The sequence below is a fragment of the Lissotriton helveticus genome, chromosome 3_1, assembly GCF_964261635.1.
Source record: "Lissotriton helveticus chromosome 3_1, aLisHel1.1, whole genome shotgun sequence".
NCBI lineage: Eukaryota > Metazoa > Chordata > Amphibia > Caudata > Salamandridae > Lissotriton > Lissotriton helveticus.
The window spans coordinates 352,249,758-352,270,088 of NC_136061.1; the positions used below are offsets into that span (position 1 = coordinate 352,249,758).

The 20,331-nt window shown below is 45.2% G+C and overlaps 1 protein-coding gene across 2 annotated transcripts in view; it reads left to right on the forward strand.

The window, feature by feature from the left end:
- EFCAB5 (EF-hand calcium binding domain 5) overlaps nt 1-20,331 on the forward strand; it is a 335,299-nt gene that overhangs the window by 213,091 nt on the left and 101,877 nt on the right. For both annotated transcript variants that reach the window (XM_078680019.1, XM_078680020.1), the window contains 2 exons: nt 1,321-1,549; nt 2,571-2,723. In XM_078680019.1, the coding sequence (XP_078536145.1) occupies nt 1,321-1,549; nt 2,571-2,723 (382 nt within the window). The remainder of the gene's footprint in view (nt 1-1,320; nt 1,550-2,570; nt 2,724-20,331) is intronic.

Below are 20,331 nucleotides of genomic sequence, written 5' to 3' on the forward strand. Positions count from 1 at the left end.
CATATCTGATCTTGGGTTGCATACCCATTGACTCCTCAATATCAAGCTATCTACAGTGCTGACATCTTCAGGCAGTAAGCCTGCAACTAAGAAAGAATCAATCCTTTTGCAATAGCGTCCGACTGTAGGAGGCATCATCATTGCTTTGTAAGATACCATTTCGTACTTTCTACTTCATGGCTCTCTGGCTCCATCTCTCAGTCCCTGTTCCCACCAAGACTCTTATGCTCTTTTGTGTCAGTCTAGCCACAATTGTGGATTGCTACCCATCAGTAGCGGCTGCTACTGACCAGGGGAGGTAAGGCGAGGGGGAGGGAGGGTGGGCAAATAATAAAAAAAATACAACTCGCCTCTTTTGCGCCGGCGGCTGCCTCTTCTTTCTCCGTCCTCATCGAGTCTTGGCAGAAAGCACACAGCCTCCCAGAATCCCCTGACCAATCACAATGCTGCATTAGCAGTGTTGTGATTGGTCTGAGCACTGTGGTTTGGCATTCAGACAGGGGCTGACAGGCTGTGCGTGTTCTCCACGCAGTCGGCAATACAGCCTGCATGGAGAATATTCAGAGTGCACATGACGCTTTGGCCGGCCCGAGACAGCCGGTCAAAGCATCATGCGTACTTTAGATGCTGCCACCTCTCCTACCCCTGTGACGCAGGGAGCACAGCCCATCTGCCTGGCTTCAACTGCAAGCTGAACACAGAAAACAAAATGATAACAATGAACGTTATTATCATTTTATTTTTTGCATTCATCATACAGCTGAAGCAGTGGTGCAACTCTCCTCCGCCTTAGCTGAGGAACCGCCACTGCTACCTATAATGCCATACCGCTCTGTTAACTGGTGTTGTACATGCTTTTGGGAATGCTATTTTTATTCACAAGACTCCTCACTAATTACCTCTTCCCTGTTTCATCCCATCCTCTCCTCCACCCAGCACTCAATAGACTCTGGACTGCATTAAGTGCTTTAGTAGCAACCAACGTAACATCACTTTACCATGAAATAACATATCTGGTATCTTACCACCGCTGGGCAGAACAGATGTGCTATTCTTTCGCTGATGACACTGTGGGAGATAGCCTGACAGTGCTGATGAATGAAACTTCTGCTGTTGAGTTGGAAGTGAGAAAGTGGAGCGTACTGGGAGGTGGAGGTGACTGAGGGTGGACAAAAAGAATACTGTTCCAGGACTGAATAAGGTATGAGGAAAATTGGGTAATTTCAGATTACGACTACTAAGTGGACACCTACACGATTTCATGGTTTTGTGATAATCTTACACCCTTTTCTCCTGCTCTCTCTGGTTCATATATTCCAGCTTCAACGCAGTGGATGAAGGAAAGCCAGTGCACGTTCCCCGGGTCCAGTACCATGGAAATATCCATTTCTGGAAGTACGACCGCCCGCTGGATGAGAGAACAGGGTCTTTCCTGGTGCTACCACTGAAGGACTCACGCATGCGCATCTTTGGAACACTCGGCATTGACACAATCCGTGATCCGCGGGAGCGGAATATCTTCCTAACCCATGAGATCAGCTTTTATCAGGTGTCAAAGAATCTCCCATATTGAGCGTGACTGTAATACTGCACTGTGATTAGCTTATGGTCAGGAAAGGGCATGTCCCTACGCTATACACACAACTTCCATGAACACCAGACTTGCTCCCTAACACTCAGTGTTTCCTTTGCTAATTAGTCAGTGGAGAGTTGTGTGGACCATTGTAGCTGCTTGGAGGTCAATAACCTTCTCTGAGTTGAGCGTCTTGGCCAAGGGCACTTCATTCAGTGACTAGAGAGTGACAGTCGGTGGTCTATAGCTGAGTGCCCTTACTCAGTGGAGACTATCGGTTAAGTCACCCTCACTCATTGAAAAATATAGGGGCAGATTTACAAGCCCCTTGCGCCACTTTTGCGTCACTTTTAACATGGATAAAGTGACGCAAAAGTGGCGCAAGGGGCTTGTAACTCTGCCCCATAGAGTATATGTAGGTCATGGGTCCATCAATCAGTGCTCTAGGTGGTTAGCTTATTGTTCCTTTATCAATTAGTGTAGATAGTTAGCTGAGGGCCCTTCATTGAGAGATCATAAATCAGATGTCCTTCCCTAATGCATGGATGTAATAGGTCAAGTGTCTCCAGTCAATGAGTGTAGGTGGTTGACTAGGTGGCTCTCATTCAATGAGTGTTGATAATTGACTAATTTTCCCACATCCATTGAGGGAGATATTTGGTAAGTGTACCTCATGAAGTCTGTTTTGATTGTTGGCAAAGTGTGCCTGTCTCAATAAGTGGGGATTGGCTAAGCGTCAGCCATGCTGTGCACTCGAATTACGGACTGGCTACTTACAAAGTCTCTCACTGAATAAGTGGAGGTGATTTCACTAGGTACTTCTCACTCAATCAGTGATGATGGTTTGCTAAGTTTCCATGGCTGGGTGAATGTCATTCAAGTAGTGATTACACATGGTTGGCTGGGTGTGGTAGCGTGAATGGCATTCTATTTTACCATGATTTTCCATGCTCACTGGAATGATGTTATCTTACATATTGGATGGCTCTCGTTTTAGGGAGTCTCCAACACATTCAGCGAAGCGTATCACTATGTGCAGACCCGGAGGAACATCTTACAATTGGTGAGCAGTGCCCTCGCCTGGATCCACAACCGAGCACCCAACATCAAGAACGTCACCACCTACCTCATGGAGCCTGGCACAGAAAAGGTATGAATGGGTCCGCAGGAAGATTAGGTCAACTTCCAAAACTAGGGGCCATGGTGCATGGAGGAAATATTTAGGAGCTCATAGTCCGGAGAAAAAAGTTTCTAGCCTTAGTTAAGAATCTGCCAGTGCATGGAAGGAACATGCAAGTCGAGGAGGCTTCACGTTAGGTAAGTAAAAACTACACTCAATTGACTACAGCCCAGAAGCCGACTATGCTATGAAGACTCTTACCCCTATTGACTACGGCCCAGTAGCCGACATAGAGAAATAGCGTTACCAATTACAGCATTGACAAGTCGAGAGCTGCACTGAAGACAACGGAGTGTCTCCGGGCCGATAGTGGCTTGTATAGGCCTTCTGCTCCAACGTTTCTCCCTGCTCGATTTAAAACTTTCTACCCTCAGTGGTTGCAATGTTCCACTAGCATTATAGCCTCCTTGCTTCAGGCTATACCAGGTTGTTAAAGGCCCTCTCCTGTGTTATAGCCCTCACCTGTTCCTCATAGCTATACATTGGGTAGGGGTTCTTTAGCGACTAGTATAGCCCTTCACAGCAGACCATAATGCTATATTAAGGTTAGGGAGCTTGCGGGCAGAGAAGGAAGTTCCACTCAGGATTCCACACAGATATGAGGAAGCCCCGTCCTACGGAGGCCGGAGTGCAGGATACGAAGTACCATACCATTACTGACTGAGGTCACGAGCCTCATAGTGACTGGAATTCAGCAGTTCACAGAGACACAAAGACCTTGAACACTAATCTGATTTGGTGAGATGGCTGCTTTTCTCATCATCATCTGCAGTATTGCAGGTTTTGCAAACCTCAAAACTGTTGTAAATATTTAAAAATGTGTCTGGATGTTGTGGGTTAAAAATCCTGTATCTGCTGCCTTTAAAAGATGAAGGCGGTGAGTATGGGAAACGGTTCGTGTACCATGTGCTGCAGACAAAAATTACAAGGTTCATGTAGGAGTGAGAGGCGCACAACCAACCCTGTGGTGAATCGGGTGAAGACCAGAGTGGTGTGAAAATGTGTTTTAAAATAAACAAAATACGAATTCAAAATGTGCAGGTCTGCACTCCAATGATCACAGACGTGTGCAACAAAATCAAATACATGCTTGGGAGTCGCAAAAATAATACTATGATCACTGGCAGGTTACAGAACCGATTTGGATCAGTAGTTGGCCAGACAAAGAATGACTACAGCGAGTAGTAGGTTGCGACAAGGTTACTGAATGCATCAGTAGTTATTTGTGAACTGTGCGGCGCCGTTTAAACCATTTAAGATTATTTCTGGTTGTGAACAGTTCGCAAACTTCCAAATTTTAAATTTAAAAGTAGAGTACTAACCTAGCAGATTACTGAGGTGAGCAGGACAGGCCGATATAAAAGGCCACTTCCTCGGCGCTGGGCCAGCTGGCCACATGGCTACAGGCTGTGTTCAGTGGATACTTTGGGCAGGAGCCAAAGTTTATCATCAACAATTAGAACAATTCACTGAAAAACCTTTGGCCAGGCGAAGATAGGAATCATTACTTAAAAGACAAAATATTGTGTGAAATAAAAATAATATGATCCTCTAAAACACTTCCGGTAAAGTGGCATTATACGTACAATTAAAAGCATAAAGCTATGAAAGTGTGTTGACATAAATAGCTACACATGCATAACCCCTAGGTGCAGGACATGACCTCACACATGTCACAGATGTTATCATCAATTACCTCAGTAACAACGCTAATGATTCATTGTTTCGCATCTATTAACTAGAAACGTTGAAAGGCTAAAGGCAAAGTGCATATCCAGCAGGGTGTGTGGGTGAAGGTGCTAGGTACAGGGCTATCCCAGGAGACTCACTCTGCTTGCCATAGCCAAACATTGAGCCCAGTGGCATCTGTGGGAACGGGTGCAGAGCACAGGGCCTAAACGAAGCACTGGCGACGCCAAAGAGGGTGCGCAGTGTTTTAGAAGACCATGTTAACTCCGCTCTGCAGTGAGAGATGTGTGCCCACGTGCTGCTTACCATACAGAAAGGGTATGCCAATTGTGAGAAGTTGGCCTGATATATGATGTTTCCAATTCTGGAACCACCCTGTATCAGTCCAAACAACCCTTATGGTGTCTGGTTGTAAGTCAACCTTATTAGACAAGCTATCCTAGGGGTAGCATGGACTAAGCAGCCTAAAGGCTTAACTTAAGAGGTCGTGTTAAGCGAGCTGTTTTACCACATACAATCCTGTAATATCAAATGAAAGGACACCACACAAGTATATATTATAAAAATATATGTATTTATTACTAAAAACAATCCCCAGTATTCTTTATGAATAAAGGGGCACAAGCGTTAAATCAAAAGCACAGTATAACATACAAAGTTGCACAATTTTGGATGAGGCCTAGGGGCCACTCAAACCATATACTAAAAAAATGGTATAAGGGATACCATTCGATCAGTGGTTAGGCCTAGGGCCTAGGGAATCGCTGGGAGCAGTCGGGACTAGCAATGCTGAAGTCGGGAAAAGCCAGCGGGATTCGGGTGCAGCACGTAAAGTGCGGCTTGCATCAATGTAAAGTCAATGGTGCGTAAAAGTTACAAAGTTAAAGATAAAAGACACTTCCGCTGAACCTAGAGGAACAAAACTTAAGGCACAGACCCTAGAGGTGTGTACCAGTGTGGGAACACCGGCGTTGCAATGTTACTTCACCCACAGGAAGTGGGTGCACAGGGTCGAAGTTGAGTCGGGTTTCGTCACGCAGATTCTTGGTGCTTGGAGCTGAAAGGGCTGCAGGCGAGGTGAAGGAGAAGTATCCGGTGGAGTCCAAGGGTGGACTCAAGTCGAAAAGTACCTGAAAGCAGAGGGGACAGAGTCTGGGTCACTCAGCAGTGACCAGGGTGGAACCAGGATGGAACCAGGCAATGTCGGGCGCAATCAGGTGGTTGTCGAGGAGCTTCTCTCCGCTGTCACGTGGGCTCTGGGGCATCTACGACGTCCAGGAGCGGGTCACGATCTGTCCCACGCAGGCTCTCGCCGTCGGCGCTGTTGGCTTCAAGATTGGAGCAAACAACACTTGGCAAAAGCAATCCACGCGAAACCGGGAGATTGCTTCTCACTCAAACCAGGAGGGTCAGAGTGGGGGCTCCTTTTCAGGGGAGCTGGTGCAGATCTGGAGCAACCAGAATCGCAGGTCGAATTTCAAGTTTCGTCGGTACAGGGGCCACATGCCAGCTGGCAAGTGACCGGACCAACGCGTTGAGCCAAATGGAGCAGAAGGGCCCCACGCAGCACTCGTCGAGTGTGGAGGGCTGAACTTCGGTGCAAGAGTGGCTCAGGGATGGGGCTTCTCAAACCCCGGTGTACAGCTTCGAGGGTCACTCGTGGGCTGCACGGTCAGCGTCTCGTGGTCAATTCAAGATGGCGTGCCCCACGCTTCCGGTCGCCTCCACGGGTCTCAGCTCTGCAGGGACTGTGGATCGGGCTGTTGGAAGGCAGGCAAGCTTGATCTCGTTGATCTCTGTCGCTCGAGTTCCGGCGGGAACTGCAACAAAGCAGACGTCGATGGCTGGATGGTGCCTGTTTGCACAGGGTGGTCACTCCTTGACCACAAGGGAGATTCTTCGGGCTTCTACGTCGAGTAGGATGTCGAAGGGTCCAGAGTTTCGTTTCTTATGTTTCATCAGGATAATCTGAAGTGCATTGGCACTGCTCCCAGTCTTATACTAATCTAGGGGGCTGGATTACCTGCTAGGTCCCCTCCTATGGGTGGGACCCAGGAAGTGGGTGGTTACACCCCCTTCCTTTGATCCTGGCCGCGCTGGGACGGGGGCTGGAGTGCCCCAGAACCGGTTTGGCCGGATTATGCAAGGGGCAGCCTTGTGCTCCCCAGGCACTGTCTGGTTTCTTTCAAACCTCCCTGCTACAATCCACTATCTCCTGTCTAGGGGGGTGTGACACCTCCCTGCGACAGGAAACCCTTTGTCCAGGCCCCCTTGGCTGAGTTTCGGTCAGCTTCAGGGGGTCAGACTTGTGTCTGTGGCAGAAGCATCCATTTTGTGGATCCAAGGTCTTTTTAGAAATTAACCGCATTTAAGTAAAGTAACATGTCTTACCCCTCTAGAGGGGTGGAATGCTATCCCCGTCGCCAGAACTGGCGAGGGGATAGTATTCCAAATCGTATGACACCTTACACGACATGTTTTGATAAAGCCAAACCAGAGTTGCTATATAACCGCGAGGATTATAATGCACTTCAGAGTATATGGTATGGCATTATCCTGAAACAGCTTAGGGATTTGTTCCCGACGGCTGCAGACAGGCTCAGCTCATGCTAGAGCTCCATCTCACATAAAACCACGCACTCTGCCTCCAGGATTGTTAAGGCCTGCCATAGGAGTGGCTCACAGGTTTATATGTGTCCAGATATAGGTTCAGATATAGGTATACTATATCTAAGCAAGGGGTGATTACACCATTTTGCCCCAGCTGAGTGATCAGCCAGTTGTGTCAATGTAAGAACCAGCCAGGGGTGGCAAAAGATATGCTGCAGCCCCTGGTAGGCCTTGGTGGCACCTATGCCCTGGGCACCTATAGTGCATAGTACCGGGGCTGACAAGGAGTCCATTTCCAATTAGGGTATGTACCTAGGGTACATGGAATCCATTTTACAGAGAGAGCAGATGGTCTGGGGCCCTGATTAGCAGGGAACCAGGCCATTTAAGTCAAAAACCAGCTAAACACAAGGCAAAAAATCTGGGGTAACCATAGTCAGGTAGCCACCTTCCTACACAACCCCCCCCCCCCAAACGAAAGGAGATAAGGCTATCCTTGGCCAGGTAAGCCTATATTGCCTGAGTGGCCATATAAGGAAGTACCTGCACTAGAATGGGTACCCCCTGTCTCATGGTCCACTAAGCAGTCCCTCACCCTAGGGGTATTAGAGGGTCTCCACCATAGGGAATCACTACCTTGGGTGTGTTTATGCAAAGTTAAAGGCTGGTTTGGATATGGAGTATTGAAGTGAGGCTCCACTAATTTAGGGCTCAGCTTCCTCCAATTATCTTCCACCAGGTGTGCCTTTCTTTCTCTAACTGAGTTGCACTGTGCTCTCAGGGTCAACCTCTGGCTACCTAAAGCTGGAGGCTGGGTCCCTCTGTTTGGCTTGCTGGAGGGACAGTTCAGGTTTGGGCCCTTTGGGTCCCAGGTTTGGCTGTGCCCAACAGAATCCATCTGTGGGAGGTCCCTAACTGTTTTTAAGGGGGCTCCCTCAGGAGTTTTTAAAGTTTTCACCTCACTAGGGCTACTAGTTTTGGTGCCCCTAATCTGTTGATGGGGTGCTTTATTTGACAGGGGGCCCTCTGGGCCTCACTGTCCTTCTTGTCCTCTGCAGCCCTGGGCTGGCTAAGGCAAGGGAGAGAGGGGCAGGTTACCTGCTCCAGACTGGGTCCCACCTGAGAAGGGTCCACTGACATCAGAGGTTATGTCAGGCTAGGCCCAACCACCTCTGGGGCAGTTCCTTCATCAGGGGTAAGATCAGTTCCCTGAGGAGGCTGATCATGTCCTAATGTCTGGTGAGGGGAAGATTTCTCCTCCTCCTCCATGCTCTCAGTTTGTGTGGAGTTATCCATCATTTCAGGCTTCACAACACACATATCAGTTTGAGTTTGGGCTGTGGCCATCACAGCCCCACCAACCTTTTCAGGAGGAGACTCAGTTTGGGTTTCTGTTGTTATCATAACAGCTTTGCTAGTCTTTTCAGGAAGAGCTTCTGCTAAAGATGGGGCAGAGGGTTGCTCAGCCCTACCAACCTTTTCAGGAAGGACATCTTGAATTGGGGCTGTAGCCATTACAGCCCCACTAACCTTTCTATTGGAATTTACCATTCTAGAATGGGTTTCCTGTTCAACCTCAGCCCAGGCTGAGATTTCCAAATCATTACCAAGTAGGCAGTCTACAGGCAAGTTTGATGACACTGCCACTCTCTTTGGGCCAGTGACACCTCCCCAGCTGAGACTTACTACTGCCATGGGATGATTTGTTTGGATTCCATCAATGTTTGTTACCTGGTATGTGGCACCTGGTAAGAGTTGCTTAGAGGGGACTATACAGTCAGCCACCATGGTGATGCTAGCCCCTGTGTCTCTAAAGGCTTCAACTTTCAAACCATTGATGATGGGTTCTTGTCTATATTTGCTCAAAGTATTTGGGCAATCAGAGAAGTTGGCAAACCCCATGCCAGTCTCATGAACAAGATTATTGGGTGATGAGGACCTGGATAGGCCAGGGTCCACCTGTGCTCCAAGAGTAAACCCACCCAGATTCCTGGGTGTGCTCCCACTTCCTGGAGGATTACTGCTGACAGTAACAGGAGGTGCTGGAGTTGGCTTTGGAGGTATATTCTCTTTATTGTTATTCTTGGGACAACAGTTGTCTGTTTTGTAATGCCCAACCTGTTTACAGGCATAACAATAAGGCTTTTTCTCAGTTGAAGAAGTGTCTTGGGACCCACCCCCATTCTTGGAGTTTTGGGGCCCTGGGGAAGTCTTTTCTTTACTTTTATCCCCACCCTTATCTTGAGGCATGGTAGACTCCTTCTTCTGGTTACTGTCCTGATTCTTAGGCCTAATCCTGGTTCTGACCCATTTATCTGCCCTCTTTCCCAATTCATGGGGAGAGGTCAAATCTGAGTCCACCAGGTGCTGGTGTAAGAGCTGGTTCTGACAATTACTTAGGATCTGCTCCCTCATAATCAAATTATACAATCCTGTAAAGTCATGTACTTTGCTGCCATGTAGCCAACCCTCCAGAGCCTTAGTAGCACAATCTACAAAATCAGTCCAGTCCTGTGTCTGTGTCTTCTGGGTGTCTCTGAACTTCAACCTGTACTGTTCAGTGGTTAAGCCAAACCCATCTATTAGGACACTTCTCAGGACTTTGTAATTGTTTGCATCCTCATGTCTAACAGTGAGGAGCTTATCTCTCCCTTTCTCTGAAAAGGAGTACCATAAAATTGCTGCCCACTGTTCCTCAGGAACCTGCTGTACCATGCAGGCTCTCTCAAGAGCAGTTATCCATTTGTGGATGTCATCCCCTTCCTTGTAGGGGGGCACAATCTTTGTCAGGTTTCTACTATCATAGGACCTGGGTTTCTCTTTAGGAATATTGCTGCCACCAGTGGCATCTAAGCCACACAATTTCTGCTCTCTTGCCAAGGCAAGTCTAGCTTGGGCCAGGGCTACCTCCTCCCTCTCTATTTGGAGTTTGACAGCTCTCATCCTGGCCTTATGCTCTATCTTTTGTGAGGCAGTCATGCCTCTTTGAGATTCTCTTGAGGCACTAGAAATATGAGAGTCCCCTGATGGAGATCTCACTCTTCTGTTGCCTGGGAGAATGCTATAGGGTCTGGGCAGGTGCTGGCCCTCTCCATTCCCCAGTAGGTTTAAGTTAGCCTGGTTAAGCCTGGCAACTACAACCTGGTTAACCCCTAGTTCCTGATCTTCAGGTTCTTCTAAGTCTGAACCATCCTCCTCCTCTTCCTCCTCTTCTTCTTCCTCCTCTGGAGTGGTATCAGTTACAGGGGGGTTCACTCCATCTCCTGACTCTAAGGGAACTGCATTCGCCTTTTCTAAGTCATCCTGTTCTAGAATGGCTATCAGGGAAGGACTGGTGGGACTTCTGCCCCTTTTTAACCCTCTTGAGATGCACAAGGCAACCAAGTCTTTGTGGGTTAGCTTGTCATAGCTGGAAGTTGCCTTGGTAAGGTCAACTGTCACAGAACCAGACCCTGAGGCCTTTCCTGTGTCAGACATGACTCTAGTGTGGTGTAAGTGATGCACCTACCTACACTAAGTGTTTTCCTACTGTCCCTTACTAGTGAGTTGTAGTCAGGGTGTGCTAATCCCTTTCCTCTACAACTACTAAGTTCAGTAGAACTTAATATGCTAAGCTTTTGATTTATATGTACCTAGAGGTACTTGATGTGATCTTTCAATTTGATAAAAAGATTGCAATGGTAAAACAACAGCAAGCTCAAATCCCACCGCTGCCACCAATGTGAGAAGTTGGCCTGATATATGATGTTTCCAATTCTGGAACCACCCTGTATCAGTCCAAACAACCCTTATGGTGTCTGGTTGTAAGTCAACCTTATTAGACAAGCTATCCTAGGGGTAGCATGGACTAAGCAGCCTAAAGGCTTAACTTAAGAGGTCGTGTTAAGCGAGCTGTTTTACCACATACAATCCTGTAATATCAAATGAAAGGACACCACACAAGTATATATTATAAAAATATATGTATTTATTACTAAAAACAATCCCCAGTATTCTTTATGAATAAAGGGGCACAAGCGTTAAATCAAAAGCACAGTATAACATACAAAGTTGCACAATTTTGGATGAGGCCTAGGGGCCACTCAAACCATATACTAAAAAAATGGTATAAGGGATACCATTCGATCAGTGGTTAGGCCTAGGGCCTAGGGAATCGCTGGGAGCAGTCGGGACTAGCAATGCTGAAGTCGGGAAAAGCCCGCGGGATTCGGGTGCAGCACGTAAAGTGCGGCTTGCATCAATGTAAAGTCAATGGTGCGTAAAAGGTACAAAGTTAAAGATAAAAGACACTTCCGCTGAATCTAGAGGAACAAAACTTAAGACACAGACCCTAGAGGTGTGTACCAGTGTGGGAACACCGGCGTTGCAATGTTACCTCACCCACAGGAAGTGGGTGCACAGGGTCGAAGTTGAGTCGGGTTTCGTCACGCAGATTCTTGGTGCTTGGAGCTGAAAGGGCTGCAGGCGAGGTGAAGGAGAAGTATCCGGTGGAGTCCAAGGGTGGACTCAAGTCGAAAAGTACCTGAAAGCAGAGGGGACAGAGTCTGGGTCACTCAGCAGTGACCAGGGTGGAACCAGGATGGAACCAGGCAATGTCGGGCGCAATCAGGTGGTTGTTGAGGAGCTTCTCTCCGCTGTCACGTGGGCTCTGGGGCATCTACGACGTCCAGGAGCGGGTCACGATCTGTCCCATGCATGCTCTCGCCGTCGGCGCTGTCGGCTTCAAGATTGGAGCAAACAACACTTGGCAAAAGCAATCCACGCGAAACCAGGAGATTGCTTCTCACTCGAACCAGGAGGATTAGAGTGGGGGCTCCTTTTCAGGGAAGCTGGTGCAGATCTGGAGCAACCAGAATCGCAGGTCGAATTTCAAGTTTCGTCGGTACAGCGGCCACAAGCCGGCTGGCAAGTGACCGGACCAACGCGTTGAGCCAAATGGAGCAGAAGGGCCCCACGCAGCACTCGTCGAGTGTGGAGGGCTGAACTTCGGTGCAGAAGTGGCTCAGGGTTGGGGCTTCTCAAACCCCGGTGTACAGCTTCGAGGGTCACTCGTGGGCTGCACGGTCAGCGTCTTGTGGTCAATTCAAGATGGCGTGCCCCACGCTTCCGGTCGCCTCCACGGGTCTCAGCTCTGCAGGGACTGTGGATCGGGCTGTTGGAAGGCAGGCAAGCTTGATCTCGTTGATCTCTGTCGCTCGAGTTCCGGCGGGAACTGCAACAAAGCAGACGTCGATGGCTGGATGGTGCCTGTTTGCACAGGGTGGTCACTCCTTGACCACAAGGGAGATTCTTCGGGCTTCTACGTCGAGTAGGATGTCAAAGGGTCCAGAGTTTCGTTTCTTATGTTTCATCAGGATAATCTGAAGTGCATTGGCACTGCTCCCAGTCTTATACTAATCTAGGGGGCTGGATTACCTGCTAGGTCCCCTCCTATGGGTGGGACCCAGGAAGTGGGTGGTTACACCCCCTTCCTTTGATCCTGGCCGCGCTGGGACGGGGGCTGGAGTGCCCCAGAACCGGTTTGGCCGGATTATGCAAGGGGCAGCCTTGTGCTCCCCAGGCACTGTCTGGTTTCTTTCAAACCTCCCTGCTACAATCCACTATCTCCTGTCTAGGGGGGTGTGACACCTCCCTGCGACAGGAAACCCTTTGTCCAGGCCCCCTTGGCTGAGTTTCAGTCAGCTTCAGGGGGTCAGACTTGTGTCTGTGGCAGAAGCATCCATTTTGTGGATCCAAGGTCTTTTTAGAAATTAACCGCATTTAAGTAAAGTAACATGTCTTACCCCTCTAGAGGGGTGGAATGCTATCCCCGTCGCCAGAACTGGCGAGGGGATAGTATTCCAAATCGTATGACACCTTACACGACATGTTTTGATAAAGCCAAACCAGAGTTGCTATATAACCGCGAGGATTATAATGCACTTAAGAGTATATGGTATGGCATTATCCTGAAACAGCTTAGGGATTTGTTCCCGACGGCTGCAGACAGGCTCAGCTCATGCTAGAGCTCCATCTCACATAAAACCACGCACTCTGCCTCCAGGATTGTTAAGGCCTGCCATAGGAGTGGCTCACAGGTTTATATGTGTCCAGATATAGGTTCAGATATAGGTATACTATATTTAAGCAAGGGGTGATTACACCACCTTGCCCCAGCTGAGTGATCAGCCAGTTGTGTCAATTTAAGAACCAGCCAGGGGTGGCAAAAGATATGCTGCAGCCCCTGGTAGGCCTTGGTGGCACCTATGCCCTGGGCACCTATAGTGCATAGTACCGGGGCTGACAAGGAGTCCATTTCCAATTAGGGTATGTACCTAGGGTACATGGAATCCATTTTACAGAGAGAGCAGATGGTCTGGGGCCCTGATTAGCAGGGAACCAGGCCAACTAAGTCAAAAACCAGCTAAACACAAGGCAAAAAATCTGGGGTAACCATAGTCAGGTAGCCACCTTCCTACACAAATCATCTCTGAAAAAAGGTGTGTTGAAAGAAGGACCTGGCTGTAGGTCAGCCCCTGCTCTAGGAGCAAGCTTGGTATTGCTGAAGACCATGGCTGGTGGGCTCGTGGGGTGTGAATACTGAGCGAAGGGCCTGGCTTTAGGGCAAGTGCTCCACTCAAGAGTTTGAAGATCATAAGCACAAGTCATGCAATAATGATTATCTATCTCAGGGGTGAAATCCTCTTTCATATGAAAAGGAGGGCAAACGAGTTGGTTATGTCACCTCTTCCAGAGGCTTTAGAGTGTGCTGCTCTCCCTGACAAGTTGTTGTGATGGCAAATCGTCTCCTGGTACTGCAGAGTTTGAGGCTTCCTCGTGAGCTGCCTCTAACACCTCCATAATAAGACAACTGAAAGGGTCTTGACTCAAAACTCAGCAAGGCTGAGCCAAACTTAACTAATAGAACAATACAATTGCCAGTGCTGAGAACCTAAATTACAACTTCTTAATCAAAGAAATGGTTGTCATGAATGTAACATGAACAACTGCGTTAGAAATTGCAACATATAACTTTTTATTGCTTCTTTTTCAAGTATTATTCAATTTTTAACACATACTTGTTTTGTGCATGGAAATACAAACAGACTATATACATTTATATACAAAAAGTGTAAAATTCATAAGCAAAAAATTAAACACACTATCAATTTCAAACACTCTTGGCCACACATTCATACTACTGCTCATACATACACATACTGGTCCCGGTGTCAACGATACTATACAAAAACATAAATAAACCCTGTTCTTTTGATCAATATACAGTTCTTTGTAGAGTTACAAAAACGAGAAAAACAGAAATGTTTTTGTGACCCGGGACCGGGTCGGTCGACGCGTTTCAAACCCCGCCAATGCCAGGGTTCTCCTCAGGACCAAATTTTACTAGAAAGAAGAAAACATCACTTTAGAATTCTGATCCGAACTAAGAGACTTATGGCAAGCCCTATCAAACACCTTGCTCCCCTCAGCCTACCTCAATTCTTGGGTCAAGGCTCCAAATCAGAGAGGGTAAAAAGTTGTATTCCAAACCAATGTTCAAGGAGGAGCTAGAAGGAGACACACGCATGCATAGTTTTTAGAATCAAGGTTCACACAATGTTGGTACTACAAACACTCGCTGCCCACTCAATTGTTGAACTCACCCGTTTAGAGTACGGGTTCCTATTCAAATTTGTCAGTGTCCTATTGTCCACAGTCCCGCTGTCCTCGGTCCATGTCGTTGGAAACTCAACGTATGAAAAATGGTTCGCTGTTGGCGAGAAGGAGAGCGTGTTACCACTCGTTTTACAGACCGTTACTCCGGCAGTCTGAACTGTCCTGAAATGTTCCCTCCTTACCGCTAATGGTCGCGGTAGTGCTTCTCCCGGTGAACTTGCTCCAACTCCTTCAGTAGCGTGTATGTTGTAATAGAAGCGTATATTACTTCCTGTGGAACCGGCGGCGCCCCATAGGATTCTGGGGATTGTAGTCGTTTGTGAAACGAGTGGAGTGTAGCGGGACATGTCAATAAAAACGAGTATAAGATGTTTAAGAACTAGGTTTGTACATTTCTGAGATTTCGTTCAGACCCCTCACTGCTGTATTAAATTTCATTATTAACAGCGCTTCTCGCTGACTCAATCTTGCATCCAAATCGCCTCCCCGTGGGTCTCTGTCAATTTTGGATAAAACTGTCCATTTTAGATCAGTTTTTTCATGATTTTTGGCCACCCAATGGTTGACTAAGGGGGTATTTTCCACTCCTCTACGAATTCTAGATTTATGCTGTGTTATTCTCTGTCTAACTTCCTGGGTTGTTTTCCCTATGTATAACATGGGACAGGGGCAGACGATGGCATACACAACATTCCTGGTCTTACAGTTGGTAAAGGTTTCGTGTTTCCAGCTGATTTTTTCAAAAGTAAATACTGAATTTTCAACTGTAGGTGCTTTTTCAATTGGGAGGGCTGCCCTAACGATGTGGTAGCCACACTTTTCTCCTTCTTGTAGGCAAATAAAGGGGGGCTGCGAAGTCGTCGTGTAAATCTTTAAGCAGGTGCCAGTTGGATGTTATTAGTTTTCTGTGTTGGTTTGCTGCTGGGCAAAAAGTAGAAACACATACCAGTCTTTTTAGGTCAAGTTTGACTTCCCTCTCCAGTAATGTTTCACGGGGTGTCCACCAGGCTCTTTTGAGAGAGTTTTTTAGAAGTTTTTTAGGATATCCTCGTTGAAGAAGACGATCTTTTAATTGGCCAGCATGTTCAAAATATTCCTCCTTTTTTGAGCAATTCCTGCGAATCCTTAAAAATTGCCCAAAAGGTAGGTTCTGTCTCAGGCTCCGCGGATGATTACTCGTGAAGTGCAGTGCTTTGTTTCTGTCCGTCGCTTTGCGGAATAAGGTGGTACTCAGGCTCCCTTCATGTGGTTCAACTTTGACATCCAAAAATGTGATGGATTTATTTGATGCCGTGCTGCTGAATTTAATATCATTAGTCCTTGAATTCAGCCATCCAACAAAACTGTTGAGATCATCTTGTCCTCCAGTCCAGATTAGGAACACATCGTCTATATATCGCATATAATGAGATATACAATCAATGTAAGGATTATCCTTATACACAAATTTTTCTTCGTATAATCCCATAAACAGGACTGCCACTTGGCGTGGAGTGGAGTAGTGTGGCTCACTGGTTAGAGGCGGCAGGCCTGAGAGCAGAAGTCAGCCTGGGACCAGGGTTCAATTCCCGACGCGGCAGGGTCGTGGACCTTGGTCAGCGGACTTGATAATTCTCGCTTCGGTGCTTACTCTAATCAGGGGTTCCACTCGGCAACTCTGGGCATTAGCTTGCCTAATCTCCACAACGGCCCCACCAATTCCGGGGATGCCTGGCTCCACCTTGGGGACTCCCAGCAAGGGACCATCCCACAGGAAAAGCCAGGACGGGTTCCCCAGAGTTATACAGCGCCGGGACGCCCCGTTGCTGGGGCAGCTGTGCGCTTTACAAGTATACTACATTTACATTTACATTTACATTTACTTCCAGTGCAAAGGGACACCCCATTGCTACTCCCTTTGTCTGATAAAAAAACTCAGAATCAAAGGTGAAAAAGTTTTGCCAAACCCAGAATAAATTCAGTGGGTACTTTCATCGGTCTTTCTCTTGTATCCAGAAATACTGCCAATGTTTCAAGAGCCTGTTCTTGGGGGATTTGGGTATAAAGGGAGACTACATCAAGAGTGACCAAAAGTTGTCTGTTGCCATCAAACTGTATTGTCGCTATTTTATGTAGAAAGGCTGTAGTGTCCTTGAGATGTGCTGGAATTGTCTCTATAAAAGGTTTTAAAAAAGAAATCAATGTATTTGGCCACTGGTTCAATTAGGGACTCGCAACCGGACACTATAGGTCGGCCTGGTGGATTGGTTTCATTTTTGTGCATTTTAGGAAGCACATAGAACACGGGGATTCTAGGATTCCTGTTCTGCAAAAATGCCAGTTCTTTTGGCCCTACAAAACCTTGGTCAAAGCCTTTTTGGATCATATCAAAAAGTTGATTTTGTAACTCATTGGTTGGATTTTTGCCAATGCGTCTGTAACAGTTGATGTCATCTAATTGTCGATGGACTTCTGTTTTATATCTATTGATGTCCCAGATGACCACTGCTCCTCCCTTGTCCGCCTGCTTGACGACCACTGGTTTATCATTCTTTAGAGTAAATAACGCGTCCTTTTCTGCTTTAGAAAGGTTATATTTGACGTAATTTCTCTTTTTTTCAATTGCAGAAATCCCTGATAGAATAGTGCGTTCAAATGTTATTACTTCTTTCGGAATTTTAGAACCTGCAGGGCAAAAAGTTGATTTCTTCCTAAGTCCCGTAGTTTCTAACTGTTGGTCCTCTGTGGCTTCCATAAAAAATGTTTTTAACCGAATTTTGCCACAAAACTCAAGTGTCTCCAACTTCATTTTGACAAAGTCTGTTGGTCTAGATGGAACAAAACTGAGACCTTTCGTTAATATCGATGTTTCTGCTGATGTTAAAGTCCTGTCAGATAGATTGAAAATGGGTAATTGGTCTAGCTCCTGTAATATTGACGGCGAGTCCTCATCTCCCATGGCTGCATGAAGCGCGTCCGGCCTCTGCCTCTCTGTTGGCCTCGTCCTAAAAAAGGTGTCTGGTTTTGTTGTTGTTGTTGCTGCTGGTCTTGTTGGTATTGTTGGTTACCCAAGAAAAAGAAGCAATAAAAAGTTATATGTTGCAATTTCTAACGCAGGTGTTCATGTTACATTCATGACAACCATTTCTTTGATTAAGAAGTTGTAATTTAGGTTCTCAGCACTGGCAATTGTATTGTTCTATCTAACACCTCCATGTCACTTGATAACTGATGCATTTGTTGACGCTGTAGCAGACATATTGGTTGATACACTAGATCAAGACTGCCTAAGTCTTCGTAAGACCTTGTGAGTCTTCATAAGACTTAGTCCAAGGCTGATGAACAAACAAACGCAAAACAAGGATTCCAGGTTAAAACATCATGGGTTTATTCAAAAATATAATAATTAGAGAAAGAAAAAAGTAATTAGCTTTAATAAAAGTAGTCAAAGTATTGAAAAAATAGTCACAGCACTAATGTTATGTTATGTTAAATGTTCTTGTAATGCACATGGCTGCCCAGTAGAGAGAAGTGAGCTAGATGGTGGAAAAGAGACAGGTTTTGATCAGTTTTCTGAAAGTCCAGTGATGCTGTGTACACCGGGCAGCAAGAGGGGCAGAGTTCCACAAGATCGGGGCCCAAGCCTCCTTGCTCTACGCCTATGCACTCGAGTAGTGCAGACCAGATGTTGGTTAGCAGAGCGTAGGGCCCGAGAAGGAACATATGCAGAACACAGACCCTGGAGAATTTGGGGGCCCCGACCATGAAGAATCTTTTGAGTGGTGCAGAGAGATTTAAACTTAACTCTCTGTTCGATTGATAGCCAGTGCAAACGATGAAGACGGTTGGAAGTATGGCAGTGCTTAGATAAGCCAAAAATAGTATGTGCAGCCGCATTCTGTACGCGTTTAAGTCGTTTGGTCACAGTTTTATTTTCCCCTAATAACAGTCCATTGGAGTAATCTAGCCGCCACTGCACTACAGATTGTACAATTATTTGCCTGATTGGGGCATCAAAAAACCCCAGAATGGGTTTGAGGCCACGGAGAAGACCAAAACATAGCCCGGCTACTTTTTTAGCATGTGGCTCACATGAAAGGACCCCATTTGTCAGCACCTCTAGGTTCTTGACCACCGTTTTAGGTAGGAGGGGAGCCCAATGTTGTGGGCCACCACTGGCTATCCCATTGGGTAGGCAGACAAAATATCGATTTTTAAATATCGACATACAAAAATGTCGATGTTTAAATATCGAAGGTACATAATATAGAAGGTAAGTTATATTGATATTTTTAATATCGATGGGACAGAATTTCGAAGGTAAGTAATATTGATTTTGTTAATATCGATGTTAGTAATATCGATGTTACTAATATCAATGTTAGTAATATCGATGTTACTAATATCGATTTGTTTATAATTTGTATGTATATTATTATGTATTTAATATGTATTTTATTTTTATTTATGTCATTTAAGTAAATTTCGTATTTTAGTACTGTAGCAGGTTGTGGGTTTATAGGGGAATAGGGCGGGAAGTAATTTAATTATACTAAATTAATTATTAATTTTTAGGAATTATAAATTAATTTTAATTAATTGGTAATTACATTTTATTAATTGGTAATTAATTTAAATTAATTGATTAATTGATAATTATGTTCTGTAGCAGATTATGGGTTTATAGGGGCATAGGGTGGGAAGTAATTTAATTATACTAAATTAATTGTTAATTTTTAGGAATTATAAATTAATTTTAATTAATTGGTATTTACATGTTATTAATTGGTAATTCATTTTAATTAATTGATTAATTGATAAATATATTCTGTAGCGGGTTATGGGTTTATAGGGAATAGGGTGGGAAGTAATTTAATTATACTAAATTAATTATTAATGTTTATGAATTATAAATTAATTTTAATTAATTGGTAATTAATTTTCATTAATTGAATAATTGATAATTATGTTCTGTAGAGGGTTATGGTTTATAGGGGAATAGGGTGGGAAGTAATTTAAATGTAATTAAGTAATAATTTATTTTAATTAATTGTTTTAATTATATTTTTGTTAATTCATTATTAATTGGCAAATAAATATGATTAATTGGTATTTATTATTAATTTATTTGTACTTAATTATTTATTGCTAATCATGTTTTTAATAATTATGTATTGGTATTAGTAAATAGTTTATATTGATTTAATAATTACTTTTTTAAATATTTTAAAATATTAATTTATTTATAAGTATGTTATTTTTAACTTCTACGCTATCCAACACTTTGCCTACTGTTGCACTCTCTGGAGTGGGAATAGTTATTTTTACCCCTACGCTATCCAACACTTTCCCTACTGTTGCACTCTCTGGAGTTGGCATAGTAATTTTTACCCCTACGCTATCCAACACGTTCCCTACTGTTGCACTCTCTGGAGTTGGAATAGTAATTTTTACCCCTACGCTATCCAACACTTTTCCTACTGTTGCACTCTCTGGAGTGGGAATAGTAATTTTTACCCCTACGCTATCCAACACTTTCCCTATTGTTGCACTCTCTGGAGTGGGAATAGTAATTTTTACCCCTACGCTATCCAACATTTACTTATTTTTTTAATTTGTTTTACATTTTATTAATTTATATTTA